This window comes from Astyanax mexicanus, chromosome 13 (assembly GCF_023375975.1).
Source record: "Astyanax mexicanus isolate ESR-SI-001 chromosome 13, AstMex3_surface, whole genome shotgun sequence".
Taxonomy (NCBI): Eukaryota; Metazoa; Chordata; class Actinopteri; order Characiformes; family Acestrorhamphidae; genus Astyanax; species Astyanax mexicanus.
The window spans coordinates 4557513-4585378 of NC_064420.1; the positions used below are offsets into that span (position 1 = coordinate 4557513).

The following is a 27866-nucleotide window of genomic DNA, read 5'->3' on the forward strand; positions in this document are numbered from 1 at the left end:
ATAACTGCCCTGCTCTCGAATTCCTCCCTCCAGAAAGTAGCGTGGAGCTCGGAGCCGTGAAGCTCAGACCAGCTGACGGATCAGGTGATCTGCAACAGCAGCACGTCTGATCCGCTGGAATCTCTTCAGCCGGGAGATAAGAGAGAGGGGGCATCTCGCGCTCATCTCCTGACGTGATTCTATGTAAGGCAGGGGGCTTTTCCGTCGGACAGATGAGCTGCAGCGGTGACTGGAGATTCCTCGCCGAATTCCCAGTGTCTCTTTGTGCTTTAGTCGGGTGCAAGTCTGGTATTTGGTGATGCGTGGCAGTTTGGTAATACTTTGATATCTCACCTTATTGGAGAAGCAAAATGAAGCTGTCTTGTCTAAACGTGCTTTAGCTTTAGCATACCTCAAGTGACTCTGTTTGTGGCGTGTGCTCAGAAAAGGCTTCTTCTGCATTTCTCTCCCATACAGCCTCTCCCTGTGCAAAGTGCACTGAATAGTGAATAGTAAATGATGCGCAGTGACTCCATCTGCAGTAAAATTATGTTGTAGATCTTTGGAGTTGGTCTGGAGGTCTGTGGGTTGACGATGACTGTTCTCATCATCCTTCTTCTCTGATTATCTGAGATTTAAAATTGTATGTAATTATTTTCTCTGTACAATTACCCAACTTTAGTGCATTTAGATGTCATATCAAAGTTTGGGCTTTTCATAGTCATGAGTATTTTAGGAAATACAACTTATAGACAATTTTAAAGTAATAAATTGTATTTAATTATAAAAAAAACAACTGAAACTATGGAATTAAATGTGAAATTAAAATAATACCTTTTTTTGCAGTCTAACTTTAAAACTACAGACGCTTTAGCCTAGCTGTAGCTCAGACATAAGCCTTTAATGCCGCCTTATAACGCTTTTTAGCTTTTGTAGGAGGCCAGAAAGTTCTGGCAGGATCGTGCCTCCTGTATTTTGTGTGTGTGTGTGTGTGAGAATCCCAAACTTTCTTTCACTTTCTGTCGTTTTCTCTGCCCTGTCTGTTCTTTTCTGTTCATCCCTCGCTATTTTCTCTCTCTCTATCTGGCAGTCCGCCCCAGCGTCTTCCTCCCATCACCTGCCCACAGTGTAAAGCGCAACCTATGATAGTAATAGTCATCTGTGTGAAGGATTATAAGGTTTATATGAGTTTATATGGGACTTTGTGAGGATTTTTTTTTTTTTAATTTGCGTGAATTTTTCACACACTAAGGCGTCAAACGTCTATTTTCTGATCTCTGTTCATCCGTAAGGCTCAATTGATTATAAACACATTTTTTAAGGAACTTTTAATTCATCAGATCTCACCACTGGATGGTGTTTGGGGGGGGGGGGGGGGGTAGCTAACTAAGTTAAATAAAGCTAGGCTAAGTAAACAAAACTGTAATTAAAAAAGACATTCTTTGTAAGTCAAACGAACGCTGAAAGTTAATCTACACAGATTTCTCTCCTAAAATTTGTTTTGTTTATTTGCGTAAGTAAAGCGCTTCTGTTTATTTACTGTAAGAATAGATTCCCGAATTTCTCCAGCACTTAGGCTAATACTCCCCTCTGAACGGGGAAATAGCGAGCGTGGTTAGCGGGTAATGCTAATGCTGCTCCAGCAGTGCTAGCCGGGGTGAGGAGCAGGCTACAGGCCAATAATACTCCCCTCTGAACGGGGAAATAGCGAGCGTGGTTAGTGGGTAATGCTAATGCTGCTCCAGCAGTGCTAGCCGGGGTGAGGAGCAGGCTACAGGCTGACAATACTCACCTCTGAACGGGGAAATAGCGAGTATGGTTAGCGGGTAATGCTAATGCTGCTCTAGCCCCAATTTTGGAGAACTAAACTGATACTCCTGTATAATGCTGTACTTCAGCTGAGTGGCTTTACTGCTCCTTAATACCTGACTGGTAAAATTCATATTTGGGAAAAATACCATGAGTACCATCAGTGAGAACCATACCACAGTTTGAGAACCATTAATCTACTGTGTATTCTACATTTTGTACATGTTTGGATTATTCAGCTGCATTAAAAACCTGGATTACAGTGATCTTTCGTTGCAGCATTGGTCCCCATCACAGTGAGCTCTTCAGACAAAGCCCTGAAACAGCCCGTGCTGCTGCTGCTGCTGCTGCTGTCGAGTGTTGTACTAACCTCGTTAATTGAAGCTGGCTCTTGTTTGCCGAAGGCTGACTGAAAACAAGAGCGCGGGAGGACGCTGTGTCTTGTCCCCAAATTAGTGCCACACAAAGCTGTGTGTACTGGGAGATTGCTCAATCCCTAATTTGTGTCCGGATTAAAGTAACAATTCCCCCATTTAATCTGAGATTTAAGGCAGGCTTAGATGTATACATGGTGCATTACAATACAGAAGAAGGTTTAGTGCTGAAACTGTCTCCTTCTAAGAGCTCCTTTTTAGGTTGAGGGACCACTTTGCAGCCACTTTTGGATACTGATGAGAAGGTTGGCTTTTTTAGTTATACCATAGTGTTTTAAACGTGAATGCCTGTAGTCAGGGTTTCCTGCAGCGCTTCTTCAGGTAGTTGTCCTCACACGGCCATCTTAAAATGAATCTTGAATCTACTAGTGAACAAAAATAATGGGTAGGTTTGAGCTGGTTAATGGTGTGAAAATTGCCATCTCCTTGCATGGGCAACTTTATGCCCCAGTCGCTAGCATTGTAAACCTGTTGAGAGCATTGGCCAAAGAAGCAGATACAGCTCGCTAGCTATCACTTGCCAGTTAGCATAACAAGCTACTACACTATAGTGATGGTAGCTTAGCTCTGTGGAGTCAAGTGCTCTGTTCTGCCTGGAGAAAAGTTAAAACAGAACTTTATCTGAGGAGCTCCTTCTGCTGTTTCTCACTGTATGAGTGTTTTATCCAAGTAAGATTGGAAAACAACAGCAAACAGCAATTATTCACTCAGAAAAAAGACAGAGAATTTCGCAATGAATCCAAAGCTCAGTAACTATTGCCCTTTTAAGTATATTAAAACTGTAGCTTTAAGGATAATTTTATTTCGCACTGAACTGAATGTATTTTAATACTGTAATGCCTCTAATGGCTTTAAGAATAACATATAGTAAATTGTAAAATATATCTTTGAATACTTATATGTTGATTGTTTAAGGTCCATTTAGTTTAGTGTTTTTATATATATATATATATATATATATATATATATATATATATATATATATATATATATATATATATATATATTTAACTATGTCCTACCCTGACAAAAAAAAAACAAAATGTTATCAAGGCTACAGATGTCAGTGTATGTTTTATATATGGCAGCTGACCACACAGATGATCTAATGGTGTGAGGAGGGGGGGAAGAGTTTAACTCCCACGCCTGATATTTTTAAACATGTGCTCTTTTTACGATTACGGTCAGTCAGTGTCCGCTCACATTCAATAGCCTGCACACACTGAAGACCACTGGATTGGACAGCGGCTGGAGCCAGGAGGGAGGACACGCCCACCCTCTGTCAGACAAACAGGGTTAAACATGCAGTGTGTAGCAACAGAGGAATCCTCTCCAGTTTAATGATGGCTGAGAAAAAAAAATCCGGCACGAGCAGCTCTTCGATTAGCCAGCGCTGACCCCAGCTCGTCTGGACGCCGTCCAGAAGAGTCAACTGAGGACACTGAGGACAGCAGGAGTTTCACTGGTCCTGCTTTAGTGCTTCTGTTTCTCCTGCTGCTACTGTTACTGTTCAGATATTGCTAATATTAATGTCAGTTATCGCTACTGATTTACATAAAGATTCGATTTTGATTCACAAGTTCCCAATTTGATTTGATACAATTCAATATGGATTACTTTAGAAAATATTTCAAATACAGTTACAGGTTTTCTTCAGATATGAAGGAGATTTTTAAAGAACTTATAGTGCAAAAGTACAACAGCCACTTCAGCAAATGGGTGCCATTTGTTGTAACTTTTTCAAATGAAACTTTTTTTTTTTCAAAAAAGTGACATTTAAAAGGCATGTTCAAAAGCAAGTCCACTAATTCCTTCGATTTTCTCACAAGAATCTCTCTCCTGTTAATGGCACTCATTCCTGTTAATAAAACTTGCTCCTGTTACTGCTACTCAGTCCTGTTACTTTTTTTTGTTTTATATTTATCTGTGCAATGTGAAGCTCCTTTAACACAGAACTCTGAAAATTTGCCTCTGCGCTTTTAAACACAGTGTTTCAATGTCTTGCGGCTGTGAGCAGTGAGCACAGCACATACAGTGCTTAGTGTGCGAACAGAATGGAGCAGCAGAGACAGCGTTTGTTCATAGCAGTATATTATCTGACTAATATATCAGATCAAACTGCGCCTTATTGGCAGTTTAGCTCAATAAAATTAGCTGGACTGAAGCTGCCTTATTTAAGGTGGAACAGAAAATGCTGAATGTTTTGCTAAAATCTAGAAATCTATTATACATTTACTGACTCACCTTGTTTAACTAGTCTAGCTGGCTGTAGTAACTTTGTTGGAGACTTGTACTAGTCATTGCATTAGTTTAGCTTCTCTAAAACTACAGCCAGCATGTCTTAGAGTTGCTGGTCTGCAGATGCTCTTAGGCTTTGCATATAGATGAAATTGACACACAGGAAAAATAGGCTTAATTTAAATATCAATCTCAGGTTTATATGAATCGAGATGGGATCATTTATTTTAAGATTGATTTGAATTTAAAAAATCTATTTTTTTAAACCCATCCCTGTTAGTTCACATGGAGGGAGTTCCAGCGGGACCATATAGTCCATGAATTATGAATTACTAAGATTTTTGAACATATGGTCGAGGGAATGCTAATTAGCTTGTTGTGTCTCTTTTTTTTCCTCCACTGGCTGTGTGTTTTACTGTCCTTGCATATTCATATTCCTGCAGAAACAGTCGGCTGCAGTTTGCAGTAATCCACAGATTAAAGTTTCAGCACATTTTCAGGAATAATAAGGGTAATAAAAGGGCAATTGCCCCCTCAAGCTAATCTGTGTCCCAGATTGTTATGGTTAAAAGTAGTTTCACACTTCATTTTGAGGCACTCTGCTCTTAAAATGTACTAAACTGTAATAAACTGAGCTGCCAGTTACTGTCCAGCTAAATTAGCCGAGCTGCAAGGCTGTATTACAGAGTTTTATATGGCCAAATTCTTGTTTCTACACCCATTATTCGTTGTTTTAGCTACTCTGATCATATAGGATAGATCACCACAGAACAGTTATTATTATTTGAGGGGTGTATGAGGTGTTAGTGTGTTGTATTTCACGGACTGTAAGGCTCACCAGATTGTAAAGCACATTTTAAGCAACAATAGTAAGAAACAAGGGTGTCTGGGGGAGCCTAAGTAAAAAAAAAAAAAAAACTGTAATTCTTAAAAAAATAAAGAAATAAAACATTGTCTTTCATTCAAATAAGTGCTGGACATTAATCTACACAGATTTCTCTCTTTAAAACCATGTATTTAGATGAGTGAAGCGCTTCCTTTTACTTACAGTAAGCTTAGATTTCCAATATTAGCAGTGCTAGCCACAGTTAGCAGCACTTAGCGCTAGTAAACGCCGCCCGACAGCTCTACACTGAGGAACTATGTGTTCTGGTAACTCAGGGCACTAGCAGTTAGCATTTTGTCCCACGTAGCTTGTTTTAACATGCTAAACGCACAGACTAAAGTCCAATATACTTACATCTGAACAGGGAAAGAGCTAACGTTGTGGTTAGGGGCTAATGCTAATACTGTTCCAGCCTCAGCGCTGGGGAAATTTCACTAAAACTCGATATATATAACCCTAAAGCACATTTTTCTTCCAGGCAATTTATTATTAAAGCTAGGCTATTGCTTCGTAGTTGCAGTGGTGTTTCAGGTGGTTTTGGTGGCTGTTGCTCAGAGATAAAAAAAAATACAAAAATAAATTGTGTAAAATGTGTAAAACTAAACTACAACTAATGTGTGAATAGGCAAAGTAAATACGTCACTAGTCAGATATACCATTACTCAGTGTATACCAAAAAATTAACTGGATTCCCCTATTGAGAGTCCATCACTCAACCTAGTACAGTGAGTATCAGGAAACTAACCAGATATCCCTCTTGAGAGAACATCACACAGCCCAATACAGTGAGTATCAAACAAACTAAATTAGTAGTATTACATTTAAATGATTGTTTTTAGGTAAATGAGGAAAATGCTGGATTTTACAGCCTGTTGACACATAAACAGCCCCAGGATTGTCTGCCAAAAGAAAAAAAAAAAGAAATATGTAAAATAAATCAATGTTAATATGAAAAAGGGATTTTATCATAATGTGAAATGTGTTTATACAATGTGTAGAACAACCAGATTTATATTTACATCAAAATTAAAAAGTAGCAAAAAAGAAGAAATGACTGCAGCCCAATAAAAAAAAAATATTTTATTTTATTTAATCTTTATTTATTGAGTTTTACATCGATATTGGGATATCCAACAGTGTTATCAGACGTTTCTTCATATCCATATTGTGTACCTCTAACACACACACACACACACACACACACACACACACACACACACACACACCGACTCATCCCTGCCTGTCAGTTCAAGTCTATGCCTGCCTGTCGGGACTGAAAGGTCCTGGAGGTGGGAGTCCTCCCACTGTGAGAGTGACAGCTCCATGCGCCCTGCATTACCACAGCTCTTACAGGAACTGCTCCAGACCCAGTGGACTGGAACTAATCCCAGTAAAGCAGTGTGACTGCGGGGTCAGCACGCGGGCAGCGGGCCCAGCCATTACTGAACCCACACAGCATCTACCTCCAGGCACTTCTCAAATACAGACACATACAGCTACTGGCTTTATAACAGGAAGTGAGAGTACACTGATGTATTTTTATGGCTGACTATATCGGGCTCGATGTGCTTGGAAGTAGAGTCCTGACACAAGACAGTGAGCGGATGGGGACGGGGCTGGTGGCGCCATGGGCCCTGCATTGTTTAATATTGCGATTTATATGGTTCTTACATTATTAATTTATTATTTTTTTTAATATTGTGCAGCCCTAGCTAGAAGCCACCTTTCCAGGTAAATGTGGTGATGCATCATTCTACAGGGCTTCAGTAATATTTTGCATATTCTTTAAAGATCAAATGTGGTTTAATTTTGGGAAAGGAACACATTTATAACAGTGCGAGTCTCTGAATTCCTGTAACGAACTGTGGAGCTTGTTAGAGGAATGAGTGATCTTTGCTAGCTCTGCTAATACTCACTTTACTGGACTGAGTGATGCACTCTGGAGAGAGGTATCCAGTTAGTGTTGTGAGAATCATAGTACTAAACAGAGTGATGTACTCTGATGAGGAGTATCTAGACAGTGTACCGATACTGTACTTGATTGAGTGATGGGTGAGTGGGATATCAGGTTAGTGAAAAAGTGTTTTAGAATGCTGTTACTATAGGTCATGAGAAGTGCAGAAGAGTGTGAGTGTGTGTGTGTGTGTGTGTGTGTGTGTACAGTTGTAGGAAAATAGTGGAAGGATCTGATTGCAGCAGCTGTCGTGTGTGTGTGTGTGTGTGTGTGTGTGTGTGTGTGTGTGCTGGATGGGCAGCTGGGAGGGTGTTCAGTACAGTATGGCAAATCTCACCCCAGATTTTATTGTGCATGACCCCAGATTACTCGAGGGCGCTCACAGCCCATTACTTCCTTTACACGTTATTTTCCCTTCTGCTGTTTCACTTACACAGTTGTCACAAGTGTCCAGGCTGTGTTTGGCTTGTACATAGGCTGTGTTTGGGTTATTTTCAGCCTGTACTGAGCTTGTACTCTGCCTGTGCACGGCATTTGTTTGGTCAGTTTTGGGCTTGTGTTTTGTCCTGTGTTAGGGCTGGGTGCTGGGTGTGTTTTGGACTGTACCCAGCCAGTTAAAGGCATATGTTTAGTCTGTGTTCGGCCTGTGTTCGGCCTGTGTTTAGCCAGTACTCAACCAGTGCTCAGCCAATTAAAGGCATATATTTTATCTGTGTTCTGGCTGTACTCATATGTACTCAGTCAGTGCCCAGCATTTGTTTGGTCTGTGTTTTGGCCTGTGCTAGGGTTGTGTGCTGGGTGTGTTTGGGCTGTGTTCAGACTGTGTTCAGCCAGTACTCAGACAGTTAAAGGCATGTACTTGGTCTATGTTCGACCTGTGTTCAGACAGTACTCTGCTATTGCTCAGCCAGTTAAAGGCATATACTTGGTCTGTGTTCGACCTGTGTTCAGACCTGTGTTCAGCCAGTGCTCAGTCATTACTCAGCCAGTTAAAGGCATATACTTGGTCTGTGTTTGGCCAGTTTAGGCTGTACTCAGCCAGTGCTCTGCATTTGTTTGGTCTGTGTTAACTGTGTTTTGGCCTGTGCGAGGGCTGTATACTGGCTGTGTTTGGGTTGTTTTAAGATAACTGTTTTGGCAGGGTTTTGTCTGTGTTCTAACTATGCTGGTGCAGTGTACGACCTGTGAACGGACAGTTTTTAGCTTGTACTAGGGTCTGTGCTCAGGCTGTGTTCTGTGTGTACTTGGTTTGTGTTGTGTCTGTGCTTGGGATGTGTTCTGTGTGTGGTTGACCTGTGTTCAGACTGTGCTCTAGCTGTGCTCTGGCTTTGTTTTGCCTGTGTTATGAATGTGTGTATGTAAGTTTGATAAAGAATATAATTATTTTAGTATTTTAGTTATTGATAGGAGTTAATCATACTGCATCGTTCATTCAGTTTGTTCCCCGGAGAAACATTTCAAAGCACACATCATTTCAAAGCACTATCAATATTAATTTGTGTAACTTTAAAGGCATGCCATAGTATTTCCATGTAGCATATATGATGTAAATAATATATGGGAGTCATACATAAATCATGCAAAATACATCTTGTAGTGACAGTGCTGGAGTCAGATCAGCTCAGATATGCAGTTGAACTCTTGTGATTTAACATGTTTTAATAAAAATGCAGGTTAGTTGCAGTGCGGGATTATGTATAAATGATGAATTAGCATGCAGTAAACTGTATGTTATGTTTATTATTATTATCAATACTGAACTAGGAATGATAAAAAGGAGAATGTCATTAGTGGCCATAAATGTGTAACCCAGTTTATGTATTTATTTATACAGGGATTGAACAATGAAACTGAAACACCTGGTTTTAGACCACAATAATTTATTGTGGTGACGGACAGTTCTGGTGGAAACAGGAGAGTTGAGATGCACATTGAATTCTGATGTGATTTGGGCAGCCGTGGCTTTATGATTTTTTTTTTTTTGGATACAATCCGGGTTAGCACCCGAACATCCCTTTCAGACAGCTTCCTCTTACAGCGTCCACAGTTAATCCTGTTGGATGTGGTTGGTCTTTCTTGGTGGTACTGTATGCTGACATTACCCTGGATACCGTGGCTCTTGATACATCACAAAGACTTGCTGTCTTGGTCACAGATGCTCCAGCAAGAAGTGCACCAACAATTTGTCCTCTTTTGAACTCTGGTGTGTCACCCGTAATGTTATAATGTGCATTGCAGTATTTTAAACAGTAAAACTGTGCTCTTACCCTGCTAATTGAACCTTCACACTCTTACAGCTCTTACTGGTGCAATGTGCAAATAATGAAGATTAGCCACCAGGCTGCTCCAATTTAGTCATGAAACCTCCCACACTAAAATGATGACAGGTGTTTCAGTTTTATTGTCCAACCCCTGTAGAATATAAAAGCATAATTTTATCATGTTTGTAATAAAATATGTTTTTCTCTACAGGCCTAGGCCATGGGAGGAACTAAGAGCAAGCCCAAAGAACCAGGCCAGCGTTCCCGCAGTCTAGACGGAACCATAAGCTCAGGCAGCGGTGGAGGCAATGCTGGGGGCCATCCCCACACGACCCTCACACCCAACCGCAGCCCCACGGTTGATGGCACACGGCCTGGTGTTCAGGCCACCCATAACGCCGAGCTGGCCCTGTTTGGAGGAGTGGACTCCTCCAACAACAGCATCACTTCCCCTCACCACTGTGCAGCTGGTAAGATATACATGAATGAAATTTTATTTATATCTATTCCATTCTGCTTATAGGCATGATCTTGTATCAGTTAATAAATAGCTCTTTCCTGGAAAAAATTAGACTACTTCAAAATAATCAGTTTCTCTGATGTTGCTATTTATAGGTTTATGTTTGAGTAAAATGAACATTGTTGTTTTATTCTATAAACTACAGACAACATTTCTCCCAAATTCCAAATAAAATATTGTAATTTGGAGCATTTATTTGCAGAAAATGATAAATGGTCAAATTAACGAAAAAGAACTTTCAAACCTCAAATAATGCAAAAAAAAAACAAGTTCATATTCATGTAGAAACAACAACAACACTAAAGTTTTATTTAAGGAAGAGTTTTTGGTAGAATTGGTAGAATAAACCAGATTTGTAATCATAGATTTCATGTGTTTCGGTATGCTCTCCACTAGTCTTTCACACTGCTTTTGGATGACCTTCTGATACTCCTGGCTCAAAAATTGAAGCAGTTCAGCTTGAAAGCTGCGATTAAAAATCAGGGTAATTCCACTAAATATTGATCTCTGAACTCAAAACATTAGCTTTGTTGTTTCTAAAAGAATACGAACTTGTTTTCTTTGCATTATTTAATATTCTTTTTCATTTTCTGAAAATAAATGCTCTAAATGACTATATTTGTATTTGTAACTTGTCGTCAGTAGTTATGGAATACAACAATGTTCATTTTACTCTAATATATACCAGAGAAGTGTGTTCAGACCTGTGTTCAGCCAGTGCTCAGTCATTACTCAGCCAGTTAAAGGCATATACTTGGTCTGTGTTTGGCCTGAGTTTAGGCTGTACTCAGCCAGTGCTCTGCATTTGTTTGGTCTGTGTTAACTGTGTTTTGGCCTGTGCGAGGGCTGTATACTGGCTGTGTTTGGGTTGTTTTAAGATAACTGTTTTGGCAAGGTTTTGTCTGTGTTCTAACTATGCTGGTGCAGTGTACGACCTGTGAACGGACAGTTTTTAGCTTGTACTAGGGTCTGTGCTCAGGCTGTGTTCTGTGTGTACTTGGTTTGTGTTGTGTCTGTGCTTGGGATGTGTTCTGTGTGTGGTTGACCTGTGTTCAGACTGTGCTCTAGCTGTCTATAGAAATATATATAATGTGTGCCATGTTGAGCCAGTGAGAATAGGCTGTTATTAAAGTCAGAAATGTTGTTTAATTTATCAGCAGTGGCTCCCAAGCTCCTGAAAGTGGTGGGAAATTTGTGTTTCTTTTAAAAATATATAGATGATGTCATAGATGGTTTAAAATAGCCTTATGACTAAGTTGCAGTAATGTGTCAATACGTTTTATAACATTAGTCATGTGTTCTCTCTCTCTCTCTCTCTCTCTCTCTCTCTCTCTGTGTGTTTGTGTGTGTGTGTGTGTGTGTGTGTGTGTGTGTGTGTATGTGTGCAGGGGGCGTGACTACATTTGTGGCATTGTATGACTACGAGTCACGAACCGCCTCCGATTTATCATTCAGAAAAGGAGAACGGCTACAGATCGTCAATAACACGTAAGAGACCTCACACACACACACACACTCACACAGAGAGAGAGAGAGAAAACAACAGAGAGCTGAATACACTGCAGACAGGTACTGAAGCACTCTGAACACGCCCTCTGAGGCAGACATTAATACACTCACTTAAACCCCTCACTCATACACACACAGATACACACAGATACACACACACACTCGTACTCGTCTGCTGTGCTGTGCTTCCTGGCTGCGGTGCCACCAAAGTGCATGCCCGCTTCCCCCACTGGTAACCATAGGAACAGGCCTCTCTCTGAAGGCTCGGGATTTGCGGGAGATTTTTTTTGCTTTTTTTTTTTTTTTTTCCCTCCTTTTAGGGTTTTCCCAGCTCACAAAAGCTCAGCTGCACGCCTCAGCCTCCGCTTCCTCTCTCTCTCTCTCTCTCTCTACTTCTCTCTCTCTCGCTCTAATTCTATCTCTCTCTCTTTCTCTCTCTTTGTGCTCTATCATTAGAAGATGCTCACTCTGGAACAGCCTCCCCCTGCCTCCACATGTACAATCAGAGAGGTTCAGGGTTGTTTTAGAAAATAAATAAATAAATAAATAAAAAAACGAGGCTCTGGTTACTGTGAAATCAATAGAAGGGCGGTGGACCATGCTCTAAACCCCCCCCTGCCTCCCTCCCTCCCCACACCTACTTTTTACACAAAGTCCCAAAGCCACTCAGGGATTGTCCGATAGCACATTAATTGGGTTATTAATGATGTCCCTTCCGCATCAGAAACACAGAGCTGGAATTAAATGAGCACAGGCTGAAAAGAAAACAGGGAGCGCAGTATTTTCACTCGACAAATTACACAGCACAGCATATATTTATATATACATTGAATTCTGCCGTGATTTGAGCAGCCATGGTTTTTTGTTTTTTGGATACAATCCGGGTTAGCACCCGAACATCCCTTTCAGACAGCTTCCTCTTACAGCGTCCACAGTTAATCCTGTTGGATGTGGTTCGTCCGATGAAGATTGGCCCCCAGGTGCAGTACAGTGCAGTACAGTACAGTGCAGTATGAAAAAAGACTCTCCCAAAAGTCAAGCTCCCAAAAGAATGCACTTAGCACTTTACTGTGAATTGTGTATAAAACGTTTAATCTCAAAAATGTTAACTGTACAGTTCTTAAATTTCAATTGAAGTCAATTTAAAAAGAGTGAAAAAGATTAACTGTGTATATAGACATATACAGATTGTACAGTCAGAATAATATGACCACTGTTCATCAGAAAAAGTATTCTACAACTACAAACCTACCAAGACATGGCCATGGTCCACCCAAACTGACAAATCAAGCATGGAGAGCACTGGTCAGAAAAGCAGCCAGGAAGCCCATGGTCACTCTGGAGGAGCTGCAAAGATCTAGTGTGTGCAAGAGCCCATGTGAACGGGATCCACGTGGTCATGTGCCTTCTCGGCTCACCGCCGCCCTCAAAGGGCTTTGTGATTGGTTGGTGGTGCTCGAGGCTGATTCCCGCCATGGTGAGCAGGTGCGCGCCACAGCTCACAGGGAAGCAGGTGATCTGCACGCTGCACAGGTTATGGAGGAAGTTGGGGTCAAACTTGGTGGCGTCATTAATTTGCGTAAAAAAATATTAAGGCTATAACGTTCAAAGACCAAGTATATACACACAATACTGTATAACAGGGGTGTCCAACCTCGGCCCGCGGGCCATTTGTGGCCCGTTTCCTTTTTTGGAGCGGTCCGCGAGGTATTTTAGACATAGAATGAAAGTTGGCCCGCTGTTCAGCAGGTTTTTATAATGTGAGATTCAAAGTTTGAACGCTAGGTGTCAGAAACGGGCCAAAGAGTCTAAAAGCGGAGAGGGTGCGCATTTCTAGTGCAGAAAAACGGGGCAAAAGGGTCTAAAAGCGGAGAGGGTGCGCATTTCTAGCGCAGAAAAACGGGGCAAAGAGTCTAAAAGCGGAGAGGGTGCGCATTTCTAGTGCAGAAAAACGGGGCAAAAGGGTCTAAAAGCGGAGAGGGTGCGCATTTCTGGCGCAGAAAAAAGGGCCAAATAGTCTAAAAGCGGAGAGAGTGCACATTTCTAGCGCAGAAAATCGGGCCAAAGAGTCTAAAAGCTGAGAGGGTGCGCATTTCTAGCGCAGAAAAACGAGCCAAGGAGTCTAAAAGCGGAAAGGGTGTGCGTTTTTACCGCAGAAAAACGGGGTGAAGAGTCTAAGTTGCCGTAATTAAAGAGTTTAATATTAAGAGACATCATGAAATTAAACATCAATTTGAAAAATCTTAGTTTACACAACACTGTCAAAGATAAAGACAGTAAGTCAATTAAAATGATGTGTAAATGAAATAATCAGGAAAATGCATTATTTAAAGTGGTATATTTCATTATTTGTTTTATTATAGAGTGTGGCCTGTGACTTCAAATATATTTCTCTATATTTCTGTATAACATTTATGCATATTATTTTTGGGGCATCTTGCTTTTACATAGTTTCTTCCCAAAGCATGCTGGATGTTGCTATTATACAACAAGTCTCTCTCTATTTCTCTCTTTCTGCTGCTCTAAATCTTGCTGTGTCTGTTTTTTTAAACCCTGTTCACTCCTCCTTCCTCTCTGTTTTCTCTCTTTCTCATGCCCTCGCCGCTCAATCTAGGAGAAAGCTGAACTGCAGGTTAGTAACAGCTGCTCTGCTTTTGTCTTTGCTCGTCCTTGTCTGCTTCATGCATGTCTACATCCACCAGAGATATGTCTCAGCTTCTGGAGACTGATGGAAAATGACAAAAATAGTCTCACGTCTCCCCAAAAGTGGACCAGAGGCTGCCATCTTGGTTTTGTCCTTCACATCCACTCTCTGTCCTCACTGTGCTAGTTTCACTTTCGTTTACCTGCTTCCATCTTGCAGAGGTTGCCAGATTTTCTTGTTTTACCATTGAATATACATTTCATCCTTTAATTTTCATACAGCAGGTTAAAATCACTCAAATTTGATTTTCTCACACAATTCAACATTTGTGCTAGTTGCAGACTTTTTAATGTGACCTTATGTGACCTACCACACATAGTCACTGTCCAATGAAAAACATGTATCTTTAAAACACTAACTTTACAAAAGAGATATACAAACCTACTAACTTTCAATGAAAATCCATGTGAAATTTATTTCGTTTATTTAAGGTAATTTTGCAGAATTTCTATTGGTCCATTCATCAAGAATTGACAACATAAAAGTGTCTCAAAATTGAAATAAACTGCAGATTTTTTCCCATTCACACTGCTACAGAAATGAAACCTGAAAAGACTGGATTTAAACCACGTTTACCTGATGTTTAGGCTGTTGTTTTGCACCAGTGTGTAATTAGACTGACTGATTAAAATAATGTTTGTTAAAGATGCAATAAAGTACATTTAATTAATATGATTGTAAATTGTTCTTTGACTTCTATGTAGAAAATGTGATTTTTTTTTTTGGGCCGGGATGAAAAGTGCTCAGATGCAGTTTTACTTACCTATTTACGAAAAAACAACATCTTAGATCTTATTTTTTTTTAATCTGATAAAAATCAGATAAAAAGCTGGATTTTAGCTCATTAATTGTATGTCTCAGTGCCTGTAAACTTTCAGGTTCTCTTCATCTTCTGCCTGAAGTTTGTTTATATTGCAGCCCGAGTTCATATAAATACGTTGATCAGATCAGATTACTGGCAAACTCTCTGTTCTGCAGTAATCAGATGATGCAGTGCATGTAAACACAAGTGCATGCAGCCCTAAATAATATCTGTAAATGTTGAATGGCATGCTGTCTATGAAGATTGAGTGGGTGAGTGGGTTATACAGGCAGGACAGTGGTGTAGAGTGTGGGTAGTCTTCATTGTTTGTGGTAACGGTGGTGTTGTAATGAGTTTGGAGGCTGTGGGAGCTAATAGAGTTTGGGAGGGTGTGTGTTGAGTCAGCAGGCACTGTGTGTTATTACTTCAGCTGGGGGAGGGAAAGAGACGGCCAGTCAATTTATTGAGGGGTACCAGCAAGTGCACTGATGGAGAACTCTTTTTACCAAAGGATTTCTAAAAAAAAAAAAAAAAATATATATATATATATATATATATATATATATATATATATATATACAGTAGTTCAGTCTGAAAGGAATGGAATTCATGCATTTCTACAAAATAAATGTTGCAGTCTTTTTTCGTATACTACCTATTCGTTTGTGCTCATCAGTCAACTTAGGCCGTTTTCACACCTGTAGTTCGTTTCTAATGAGTTCGTTTACTTGGAGCGTTTTCTCGCTCTGTTCGGTCTGGTTTCACATAGGCAGAAATGTAAACGCACCAAAATGCGCATCAATAAACCACACGAGCAGCCTGTGTCCTCTGATTGGTCAGAGCTGTCTGATACGGGAGTAGGTTAAATATAAATACACGGAAAAAGTAAATACAGCTATTTTGTGTTCCAGGGCAAATATCTGTACTTTAACACTGAACGCCGAAACGCTGCACTTTCAAACAGTGTTTACAGTGTTTCTACGTGCAGCGGCGATTTATACATAATAAACAGAGTCACGCGGCTGTGAGCAGTGAACACAGCGCAGACGGCGGCGCGTGCATGGACACAGTGTTTGTTCACAGCTGTGGTAATTAGCGTTATCTGGCTAATATATCAGTTTAAACTGTGCTTGCTTTATCAGCAGTTTAGCTCAAATAAATGGCTTATATTTAATAGCTGGATCCGATCGAGACCGGATCACGTTCTCACCACAAGCGAACCTCCTCTAGCTGGTCTCGGTCCGGTTCTGTTGATCCGCACCCGAGTGCGTTTTTACTGTTTTCACACCTGCTCAATCGAACCGCACTAAAGTTACAAACGGACCAGAGTTCGTTTTAACCAGACCAAACAGTGCTGGTGTGAAAACGCCCTTATAATGACTTCATTTTAAGGTGGCAGTGCTTGAAATACTAGCTGAAGGCCATTTTTCCCTGCTGTGTGAATGTAGCCATAGTACATCAGTTTCTATATATCTATAGAAATATATATATATATATATTTTTTTCCATAAAAAAAAAATTGGTGATTATTTGGTGAGATTATTGTTCAGACAGGAATACATCTTTGTGCATGTGTCTGTGTTGTATATTACAGGGAAGGAGACTGGTGGCTGGCTCGCTCATTGACCACAGGAGAAAGTGGCTACATCCCCAGCAACTACGTCGCTCCATCCGACTCCATCCAGGCTGAAGAGTAAAGCACTTTTTCATCATTTCTCCTGTCATGCTTCCTCGTTTTGGTAGCTAGTTTTCCCTTGTGCCTGCTGTACTGAATAGTACCCATCATTCTTCTTATTCCTCCCATCTAGCCTTGCCTTTCCTCTAGACTCTGATCTCAGGAATGTTCCTGCTCTCCTTGATTCTATTTTCCCCTGTTTAATTATTTCCCTGTTTTTTATTTATCCCTGAAGTGTCATGTCCCTGTATATTTTTATAATATTTTATAAAAATAGTATTTCCAGAGTGCATCGATCTAGCTGCCCGCCCTTCCACAGTATCCCAAACTTACTTGCTTGTTCCCTTCACACCCACACCCATCCACACACTCTACATACATTAACACGAGGACAGTCTGATTTTCTGTCATTGCACAGATGTTTAGTTGTAGAATTAGGCACGATCTTATGTTAAGCAGAAAAGCCATGATACATTCAATATATCATGAGATAATACCATTTTAATGATTGAAGCAATGTAGGAGTATTTAATAGAGTGGAGGACAGTAAGTGATGTTTTATAAAATTTGAGTATTATATAAGACCAGTTGGTACTTTTGGCAGTGTGGGCAGTGTGCCAAGTCCTGCTGGAAAATGAAATCCGCATCTCCATAAAAGTTGCTGTATGATTTACCAGGAAAACACTGCACATGACATGGCTCTCCTCTGCTGACAACTTTTATAGAGATGCAGATTTCATTTTCCAGCAGGACTTGGCACACTGCCCACACTGCCAAAAGTACTAATTGGTCTTACATAATATTATAATTTTCTGTGACACAGATTTTTGGATTTTCATTGACTGTAAGCCGTAATCATCAACAATAAAATAAATAAACGCTTAAAATACAGCTCTGGTTTCTTAGATTCTACTAAATTGAAAACCTCTGGAATATAACCAAGAGGAAGATTGATGATCACAAGCCACCAAACCAAACTGAACTGAATTCTGCTTGATTTTTTGCACCAGGAGTAAAGCAGCATAAAGTTATCCTAAAGCAGTGTGTAAGACTGGTGGAGGAGAACATGATGCCAAGATGCATGAAAACTGTGATTAAAAACCACCAGGGTTATTCCACCAAATTTTGATTTCTGAACTCCTAAAACATTTTTTTGTTTGTTTTCATTTTTTTATTATTATTATTTGAAAGCTCTGCACCCTTTTTTGTTATTTCAGCCAATTTCTCTGCATTTTTCTGCAAATAATTGTCTTAATTGACAATATTTTTTAATTGGAATTTGGGAGAAATGTTGTCAGTAGTTTATAGAATAAAACAACAATGTTCATTTTACTCAAACATAAACCTATAAATAGCAAAATTAGAGAAATGAATTGTCTCATTTTTTTCAAGATTTTCAATTGAATTAGAGAAATGAAGTAACTTTTTAATGATATATATTTTTTTGCACCTGTATCTTCCCTTTAATCAATTAACGATGTTTTTACTTATTATTTGAGCAATGTTACTTGTGACCATTATTGTAAAGTGTTGCTGAACTTTCAGACTACCAATAAGCAGTCCCAGTAATTCACCCTATTCAGTGTTAACTGATAGCACATGCTCACTGTAGACACTGATTAGCCTGTTACACCAACTCTGTGCAAAAGTCCAAAAAATCAGACGCAATAACTCACACCACCCACACACACACACCCACACACACATGCTTGATCCGTCACTCCCATGATCCTTGAACAGTCACATATACAGACTCATCTTTTTAACTGTTGTAATGTCTCGCTTCTCCACCTCTGTCCTGCCAGTCACCTCAGATTGACTCTGGAGAAAAGGTAAGGCTTAGTGACTGAACTCTACCTGACCAAAATCAGCACAGCGCCCTCTGTCTGCTTTATCAGGTTTCTGAAAAAAAAAATAAAAATAAATAATAATAATAATAATAATGCACCAACACTGAGCACATACTAGTGCATCAGAAAATTAGAATATTATATAAGACTAATTAGTACTTTTGGCAGTGTGCCAAGTCCTGCTGGAAAATGAAATCCTCATCTCCATAAGAGTTGTCCGCAGAGGGAAGCAGGAAGTGCTTTTCTCTCTGCTGACAGCTTTTTTGGAGATGCTGATTTCATTTTCCAGCAGGAAAATGAGAATATCTTTAAAAAGTTACTTTATTATTTCAGTAATTCAGTTCAAAATGTGAAACTCATATATGATATAGATGTATTACACACAGAGTGATCTATTCTATTTAAGCGTTTATTTTTTCTTCTTTTATTGATTATTATTATTACGACTTACAGCCAATGAAAACCCCTAAATCAGTGTCTCAGAAAATTAGAATATTCTATTATAAGACCAATTGTTTCTTTTGGCAGTGTGGGCAGTGTGCCAAGTCCTGCTGGAAAATGAAATCCGCTTGAGGTCTAGTATGACGTTTTAACGATCAGTAATAGTGTGGATTTTCAGGTTTCATTGGCTGTAATACATCTGTACAATATATGAGTTTGACATTTTGAACTGAATTACTGAAATAAAGTAACTTTTTAATGATATTCTAATTTTTGAGATGCACTAGTATATATAAGAAAAAAAGTATATATATAGACTCTGCAGTACTGAGGCTTGTTTCTCTCCTGACTCTGCTCTCTCTCTCTCTCTCTCTCTCTCTCTTTATATCTGTCTCTGTATCTCTGAGCAGGTGGTACTTTGGTAAAATCACTCGCAGGGACTCGGAGCGGCTGCTGCTGAGTCTTGACAACAGAAGGGGGACTTTCCTGGTTCGTGAAAGTGAGACAACCAAAGGTGAAACTTCCCTTCTGCCTACATATCTGAGCTCATTCATTACAGCTTAAAGCCACAAGCTGCCTACAATCTTCAGGCTGAGTAATATGATGGAAATAGTTATTAATACTGTGATAGATCACATCACAACTGTTTTCTAAAAAAAAAAAAAAAAAAAAAAAAAACAAGTCTCTATCCACTACAGTGTGGAAAATAAAAGAGGTTATACTTTCACGTACTTTATTTAAATAAAGTTTGCTATGTATGCTGCGTATGTATTTTAAATATAAATACCTAAATGGAACAGTTTAAACCAGGGGTCCAAACTACGGCCCGCGGGCCATTTGCGGCCCGTTTCCTTTTTTGGAGCGGTCCGCGAGGTATTTTAGAAATAGAATGAAAGTTGGCCCGCTGTTAAGCAGGTTTTTATAATGTGAGATTCAAAGTTTGAACGCTAGGTGTCAGAAACGGGCCAAAGAGTCTAAAAGCGGAGAGAGTGCGCATTTCTAGCGCAGAAAATCGGGCCAAAGAGTCTAAAAGCGGAGAGAGTGCGCATTTCTAGCGCAGAAAAACAGGGCAAAGAGTCTAAAAGCGGAGAGGGTGCACATTTTTGGCACAGAAAAACGGCTAAAGAGTCTAAAAGCGGAGAGGGTGCGCAGTTCTAGCGCAGAAAAACGGGCCAAAGAGTCTAAAATCGGAGAGAGTGCGCATTTCTAGCGCAGAAAAACGGGCCAAAGAGTCTAAAATCGGAGAGGGTGCGCATTTCTAGCGCAGAAAATCGGGCCAAAGAGTCTAGAAGCGGAGAGGGTGCGCATTTCTAGCACAGAAAAACGGGCCAAAGAGTCTAAAAGTGGAGAGAGTGTATTTTAGTCTACCAATTCTTGATTTTACAGCATGTAAAACTGGAATAAAGAACCAATACTGCTTGTTTGGGATTTAAATAGAAACAGATAGAGGAAACGTGAGCGTAACTAACATACAGGAACACAGAGTACAGGTTAACACAGTTACACAGTTAGCCCTGTTCTCACGGAGGACGAAATTGGAATAAATACCAGCAGCAACAGGTCACATGATACGAATGATCTGATTTTGGATTGAGTATCGAGTATTCTGATTGGATAGTGTGTGTGTGTGTGTGTGTGTGTATGAGAAATGGGGTGGGTGGTGTATCTATGTGGGGGGGGATGAGTTGGTGTTGCTGAGGTTGAAGGAAGGAGGGGGTGCTCACAGGAACTGAGAAATAGAACTAGGTCATTATGAGACATCGCTATAACCAAGAGCCATATCCCCCATTCACACACACACACACACACACACACATTCACACACTTGCAGAGAGAAAAGAAAGGAGTGAGAGAGAGAGAGAGAGAGAGCTTGATGCTGATACAGGAATAGACAGCGTAATATAATCAAAGAATTAAAAGAGACATCAAAGCTCTACACAGATAAATGAATGGTTAATCCTGTGTGTGTGGTTCAGTACACAAAGACGTGAGCGTTAGTGTTGGGACACTGCCTCCTAGTGACTGATTTGGAGAGAATCACTCTGTGACTTTGGCCTTTCATTTCTTTGTCAGTTATGGATTGTGTGTGTGTGTTTTGGAAAATTAGAAATTAGTCCTGAAATATAAAAAAAAAAGAAGAAAAAAAACTTGAAAAATGTAACCATTTGGGTCAGTGTAATGTTTAACGGTTTCATTTTCTGACTGTATCAAGCTTCATTCAAAAATAGAAAATTGGGTATAAAACTTATTAAGCACTGTAACTTTATTTTTTTTCTATTTAGTGGAGAGAAAATGATTTTTTTTTTATCCATTTTTTCAATTATTTGTTTTTTCATTTCAGCCTTTCGCAAACATAATTTCAAGTAAAAATAAATGCTGAGTCTCTCGATTGTCAGATTTGTCATTTTTTGTGTCTTGGACACACATCTGATGTTATAATCCAGCTTGAAAAATGCAAAAATAGAAAAATTTGAAAAGAAAGAAAAGAAAATTCCGATTTTTAGGGGCAGAGATGAAAAAATACCAAAAATGGGAAAAATTGATTTAAATTTTTTTGTACACTGCACTATATAAAAAATATATATATATATATATATATATATATATATATATATATATATATTTTTACATCCAATTTTCTCATTTTTCTTTGCATTTAGCCTCAAACGGTCAGAAAATTAAATGAATGAAAATTACACTTACCCATTTGAGGCACTCTATTCTATTGAAGTGTATAATGTCAATGTTAATATAACAGATGCCCTACAGTGTTTAATGCTGTAAATGGATATGTAAGGTCCTCCTCATTAGGCTATATAACGATATATATACATACAACTCCACTGAGAAACTTTAGACTTGATAATAAAACACAGTGGATCAACACCAGCAGATGACATGTCTCTCTTAATGTGTAAATTAAGGGAGCAGATTCTGGAGGAAGAGTGGAGAGACACACAGTCCAAACTGCTTGAGGTCTAGTGTGAAGTTTCCACCAATCAGTGATGGTTTGGAGAGACATGTCATGGTTATTATTATGTTCCTTAAGAGGTTTTAGTAGTATTATAATGTATTAACTAAAATCTCACATATTTCATATAGTAGCTGTACAATACTCTAGAATACTCTGGTCAGGAGGCATGTCTTAACATTTATGTTTCCTCTGACTGTCTGTCTGTCTCCTACAGGTGCCTACTGTCTGTCTGTGCTGGACTTCGACAATGTGAAAGGGCTGAATGTAAAACATTATAAGATCCGGAAGCTGGACAGCGGTGGCTTCTACATCACGTCTCGGACACAGTTCAGTAACCTGCAGCAGCTGGTCAGCCATTACCGCAGTGAGTCATTAACTTTCCCAGCACTGCAATGGAGTGTGTGTGTGTGTGTGTGTGTGTGTGAGAGTGTGTGAGACAGAGAGAGAGAGAGAGAGAAAGGGAAGTGAGATCACTGCTGCTATGTTTATCTTTATTTCTGAACCTCACCACATAAAAAAAAAAACTTAAAAGCTACACATACCTGATTCCCAGGCTTTTTTATATATATTTTTTATCTCATTAACACCATTCTCTTGTAACTTCCTGGCGACAAATCCTCAGACTACCACAATAACTTGCAGATAGCGTAATATATGATGCTGCACATGATGAAACTCTTCCTCGACCTCTTCCTCATTGTCTGCAGCAGCTAGTAAAAGAGAAAAGAAAATATTCCGAAAAACGAGTCGATCGGGAAAAAGCGCAGTGTCTACGTCAACACGTGAATTAGTATTCATGGCCACGCCCACCTTGGCTCGCGACCGCCCACAGGTAGAGCTGAAGTCGGGCAGCGACACTGTCTCGTCAGATAGGAGATAACTAACAGCGCTAGGAACAGCATGGCAGTTCATTCCTGTGTTATTTGTGCGAATAACACATCAGTGTTATACTGTATGCTTTACCCAGTAATTCAGAGCTAAAGAACAAAAGGTTAGAATTTGTCTATGAAACAACACCGTCCCTGAGTTTTGTTGCAACTGCATGGGTGGCTCTGCTGCAGCTCAGCCAAGGTGGAATTTTACTTTCTGGACCTGGACTACTCACCTCTATGTGTAATTAACAATAGGTTTAAATAGGATCTCCGGTGGATTTTTTTCAGTGGGTGAACTGCACTGAGCAGGGCATTATTACACATGTTGTAAAGTAACATATGACGTTATAAAGACTGTTATTAGTGTAAAAATGTCTTTATTTTAAAACGTTTCTAACTGTTGTCCGTCTCGCTGCCTCCTGGTGTCACAGTGCCGTTAGCCGATCAGAGGCGATATGTTTGGATGTATGAATATTCATGAGCAAGAGCCGGAGTTCTATTGTTTCTCCTCGCCCACTCCTCCACAGGACTAAAGCACTGTTATATCGGATCACCAGATCACCAGTTATTTTTTTTTATAATTACTAAAATACTAAAAAGTAAACTGTAGGAATGACCTTAATGTTTATTTTTTTTTAGTTAATCTAAAAATAACAGTATCCCATTATTTTTGGCATTTCACTGTAAAATTCCAGCACAGGTGTCCCAGCAAACCTTTGTGTTAAATACGCTAAAGCATGTTAAAAAAACACTCTGTGCTCTTTTTAGCTCTGATTTAGTTATAAAGTGCATTCAATAAGTGTTAATACATTTATGACTTTATTTCTACCTCTCTTTCTACTTCTCTCTCTTTATCCCATCTCAGAGCACGCTGATGGTTTGTGCCACTTTTTGACGGATGTGTGTCCGGTTCTGAAGCCGCAGACTCAGGGTTTAGCTCGAGACGCCTGGGAGATTCCCCGCGAGTCTTTACGTCTAGACCTTAAGCTGGGACAGGGCTGCTTCGGAGAGGTCTGGATGGGTAAGTTCCTTAATATTAACCAGCTGTAATCAATTGTTGGGTAGAGTTGGAACTCTGATTATGCTCAACACATCCACCACACATTTCCAGAGTTCTGATCATCCCTACTTAATCTGTCTCTAGAATAAATGTGAAGTTGTTTAGCTTACTTAAGTCAAAATTATGGTTATCTATATGCTATCTATACTATACTGGAGTTATTCAGTCTTTTTTAGAAGACTTTTTACTTCTAATCCTTAAATTGTCACACAGTTATCTGAACTTTCTACTCTTTACATTTTACTTTAAAAATAGCCTCGTTACTCCTATTTTTTAAATTTCAGCTTGTTTTCATTCTGGCTTCTCATCATTCATTAAAATATAGTGCACTATAGGACTCTGTGGCGCTGCCTAAGCTTTATGACATTTTTTCCCCCCTTACTTTTATACTTTAAGTAGTTTAAACAATAAAAAAAAAAACAGTTACACAAGTCCCACTATAATGATCCTACATTGATTATTTTACTTTACATTAATATATCCATTATTAAATGTTTCAGTGTTAAGAAGAAAAATGCAGTTAATTGTAGGGGTGTGACGAGACACTAATATCACGAGACGAGACGAGACACGATACTGGGTTCACAAGAACAAGACGAGATTAAAAAAATAAAAATGAAAGAAAATGTCAAAATGAAAAATTAAATAAAAAGAAAAATAAAACTTTTCTAGGTCTAATATAGTGCAAACAATAAGTGCAAACCACAACCAGTCATATTAAGCCTATGGTTTGTGGGGTTTTTTTCCTAAATTTCTTGTAATTTAACTATGCATAACCACAGACAGACAGGCAGACAGACAGACAGACACTTTGTTCATCCCGAAGGAAAAGTTAGGCAAAATGCAGCCAGATATAGAACTTAAAAGTAGCAGAAGCATCTTCTATGCCAGGAGTATTTAATTAGAATTCCGAATTCAGGTTTGGGTCCGCATTGGACAACGTTTGGGTCCGCCCATTAGTGACCTCTGTTCTATGCAAATGCCCGAATTTTCATCTTCTGCTGAGAGCTGCTCTCTGCTCAGCGACCACACTCGCTGTATCGCTACTGTGTTGCCAGATCCCTCTTAAAAAATCCACACTAAACTGTTTTTTCTTCCCGTGAGACAGGTTTAAGCTTGACGTGCCGCGAGATCTCGTCACATCCCTAGTTAATTGTGATTAATTACAGCAGATTAATGCCAAAAAAATGCCAGACCCTTACTTACACTATATACTACTCCTCTCAGGCACGTGGAACGGGACGACGCGCGTAGCAATAAAGACCCTGAAGCCGGGCACCATGTCTCCAGAAGCCTTCCTGCAGGAAGCTCAGGTCATGAAGAAGCTGCGGCACGAGAAGCTGGTGCAGCTCTACGCCGTGGTGTCCGAGGAGCCCATCTACATCGTTACAGAATACATGGGACAAGGTCAGTGATGCAGACGCTGTTTCTCATCTTTGGCATGCATTTCTTTTATTTATCTTTGCTACTTAGGCTATTTAGGCACCTGATTAGTGTAAAAACAAAGAATGCTCTTTTTACATGATGTAGTTTTTGAGAAAAATGATGTCCACATATGAGGACAGCAGACCCTCATAGAGCAAAATTTAGTGTTGTGGTCCAGACAACCCAAAATGTAATGTCCACACATGTGGACGCCAGGTCCTAGGAGGATATATAACATGTTGGAGTCAAATCAGCCATCAAGTACTAATGCACTTGTAATAAAATATAGATATTCCATTGTTTTGCAGTACTTTTTATATCTCTGTTTTTTTTTTCCTCTTCTTTATGCAAGTGGATCGTCTTTAATCCTATTGCAAAATATTTACAGAAAAATTGATAATTTAATGGCTTTGTGCAGTACTGTATAGAATATTCACATTACATATTTCATGAATAATCAGAGCTGAATTGCTTTCTAGGAAGTTTCACTGAATTAACTGAGAAATATGTTATAAAATAAAATGATATTGATATCATAAATGGTTATATATTAACTTTTTTAAAAAGTAATTTTTATCATAATTTTTATTTTAAGCTATTTTTTAGGGGTGGGAATCGTTTACTATCTCACGATTCGATTCGATTCCGATTTTGGGGGCCACGATTCGATTCAAAATCGATTTTTGATTCAAAACGATTTGATTTATAAAAATTTCTGCTTCTGGCTTATGAATCTTATTGAAAAAAGCCTCCAAAATATACACTGGTCCTGAAGCAGGTAATGTGTTACAAAAACAATAAAATGTGCAGGAATGTGGGTCCTCAGTGACAGAGGAATCACTGGGATATCACAATGACGTTAATGAACAATAAATAAATAATAAATAACACTGATTTATTACCAGGCTACTAGCGGTGGTGTGTAGGTGACGCTGCTGGGCTGATGTGATGATAGCACTGGAGCGCTAAAGTTCAGGAGCAGCTGCTGATTAACTAGTTAACTTAAGGTCGTTGTATTTCTTCAGAAAGGGGGCAGGAGGTGGAGAAATTAATTCATATTGTCCATTCCTTAATTCCTCTGTGATGAGGAGCTGAAATTAGCTCTGATTAGCTTATTGTTATTTTTCCGTTCCGCCTTAAATGCTGCAGCCCGCTGCCACCTGTAAGTTAGCGTTATTTAAGGTGGAACTGGAAAGTTAGCTAGTTAGCTAGCTAACAGTTACTGAAACTAACTACTAGCGATCTTTTTTATGCTTGTTATGAAGCATTCTGCCATAAAACATTAAAACTACACGTTAATCTAAGGTAATATAATGCTTGTTCTGCCATCTTACCGGTGATTCTCAAACACCTACGCTCTGTGTGTGTCTGGAAGATCTCCGTTTGAAGGGACAAGCGCTATCCCCAGGGTTGCCAGGTCCAACAAAAATACCCAGCCCAAAATCAGTCTAAAACCCGCCCCTCAGAATCGATTTTGGGACATTTTAAATCGATTCTGAATCGTAGTAAATGAGAATCAAGATTCTTATGTGAATCGATTTTTTGGCACACCTCTACTATTTTTATGATATTTACAGATATAAAGACAAAAAAGCCACTAATGCCCAAAAGTACAGAATGTTTTAATTCATTACTTTTTTTTATTTATATTAAAATATGTATTAAATATGGATACTCTCCATGTTTTTATCTCTCTCTGAGTAGCAGCTTCAGTAAAGTTTTCCATTTTTCCTTTCCTCCCTGTTAAATCCCCTCTTTTGTCTCCTAGAAGACAATATTCTTCTTCTTCATTGTCATATTTTTAATTGATGTTGTTGTCTTTTTTTTTTTTTAAATGTAGCTGGTATTTGGTTCACAAAAAAAAACTGTTTAGTGTTATAAAGATAAAATTAAACAAATATATTTAAATATAACTAAAAAACTCTCTGTGATGGTCTTAAATTGATTATTTAAATTTATCTTTAAATATACACTAAGAATTGTTTCAGCAATAAAAATTGACAATATTATTACTTTTTTAATCAATTGATATTTACATCTTTCTGTCAAAATTGTATTCCATTAATATTAAACATGGTGGAGGTTGTGTCGGTTTGTTCCACAGTAAATGTGTTTTGACACGTTTAAAACAGTGTAACGCTTCAGATCTTTGATGTGCAGTCTGTTTGATGTCATGCTTTGATGTGGTTTTAACACAGGAAGTCTGTTGGACTTCTTAAAAGGGGACATGGGGAAGATACTGCGGTTACCTCAGCTGGTAGATATGGCCTCGCAGGTGAGTAATTTTAGATCATTTATTTCATTTCTATTTTATCTGATTGGCTACATTTTACTTACCACCATATTTTTAGCGCATCATATTTTAAGGTGCACTCTCAATAAACATCTAACAAAAATTATTTTAAGGTCAAACAAGAGCTGAGTGTTAATTTACACACATTTCTCTCCTGAAAACTATTTTATTCGGGTAGGT

At 39.1% G+C, this 27866-nt stretch overlaps 2 protein-coding genes across 6 annotated transcripts in view; both read left to right on the plus strand.

The window, feature by feature from the left end:
- Nucleotides 1–13441, plus strand: part of LOC103032624 (probable phospholipid-transporting ATPase IIA) — a 291393-nt gene extending 277952 nt beyond the window's left edge. Inside the window, exon 29 of the transcript XR_007423853.1 lies at nt 13340–13441. The gene's annotated coding sequence lies outside the window, so the exon portion shown is untranslated. The remainder of the gene's footprint in view (nt 1–13339) is intronic.
- The window catches only part of src (v-src avian sarcoma (Schmidt-Ruppin A-2) viral oncogene homolog), a 74181-nt gene that overhangs the window by 33984 nt on the left and 12331 nt on the right, over nt 1–27866 (plus strand). For 2 of the 5 annotated variants that reach the window (XR_007423854.1, XM_049462976.1), the window contains exons 2-11: nt 9773–10031; nt 11470–11569; nt 14205–14222; nt 16691–16789; nt 18577–18603; nt 19473–19576; nt 22251–22400; nt 23774–23929; nt 25196–25375; nt 27592–27668. Coding sequence is in view for 1 of the 5 variants with exons in the window: in XM_049462976.1 (XP_049318933.1) it covers nt 9782–10031; nt 11470–11569; nt 14205–14222; nt 16691–16789; nt 18577–18603; nt 19473–19576; nt 22251–22400; nt 23774–23929; nt 25196–25375; nt 27592–27668 (1161 nt within the window). In the remaining 4 variants the exon portion in view is untranslated. The remainder of the gene's footprint in view (nt 1–9772; nt 10032–11469; nt 11570–14204; nt 14223–16690; nt 16790–18576; nt 18604–19472; nt 19577–22250; nt 22401–23773; nt 23930–25195; nt 25376–27591; nt 27669–27866) is intronic. The other 3 variants (XR_007423856.1, XR_007423855.1, XR_007423857.1) reach the window with 3 other exon arrangements.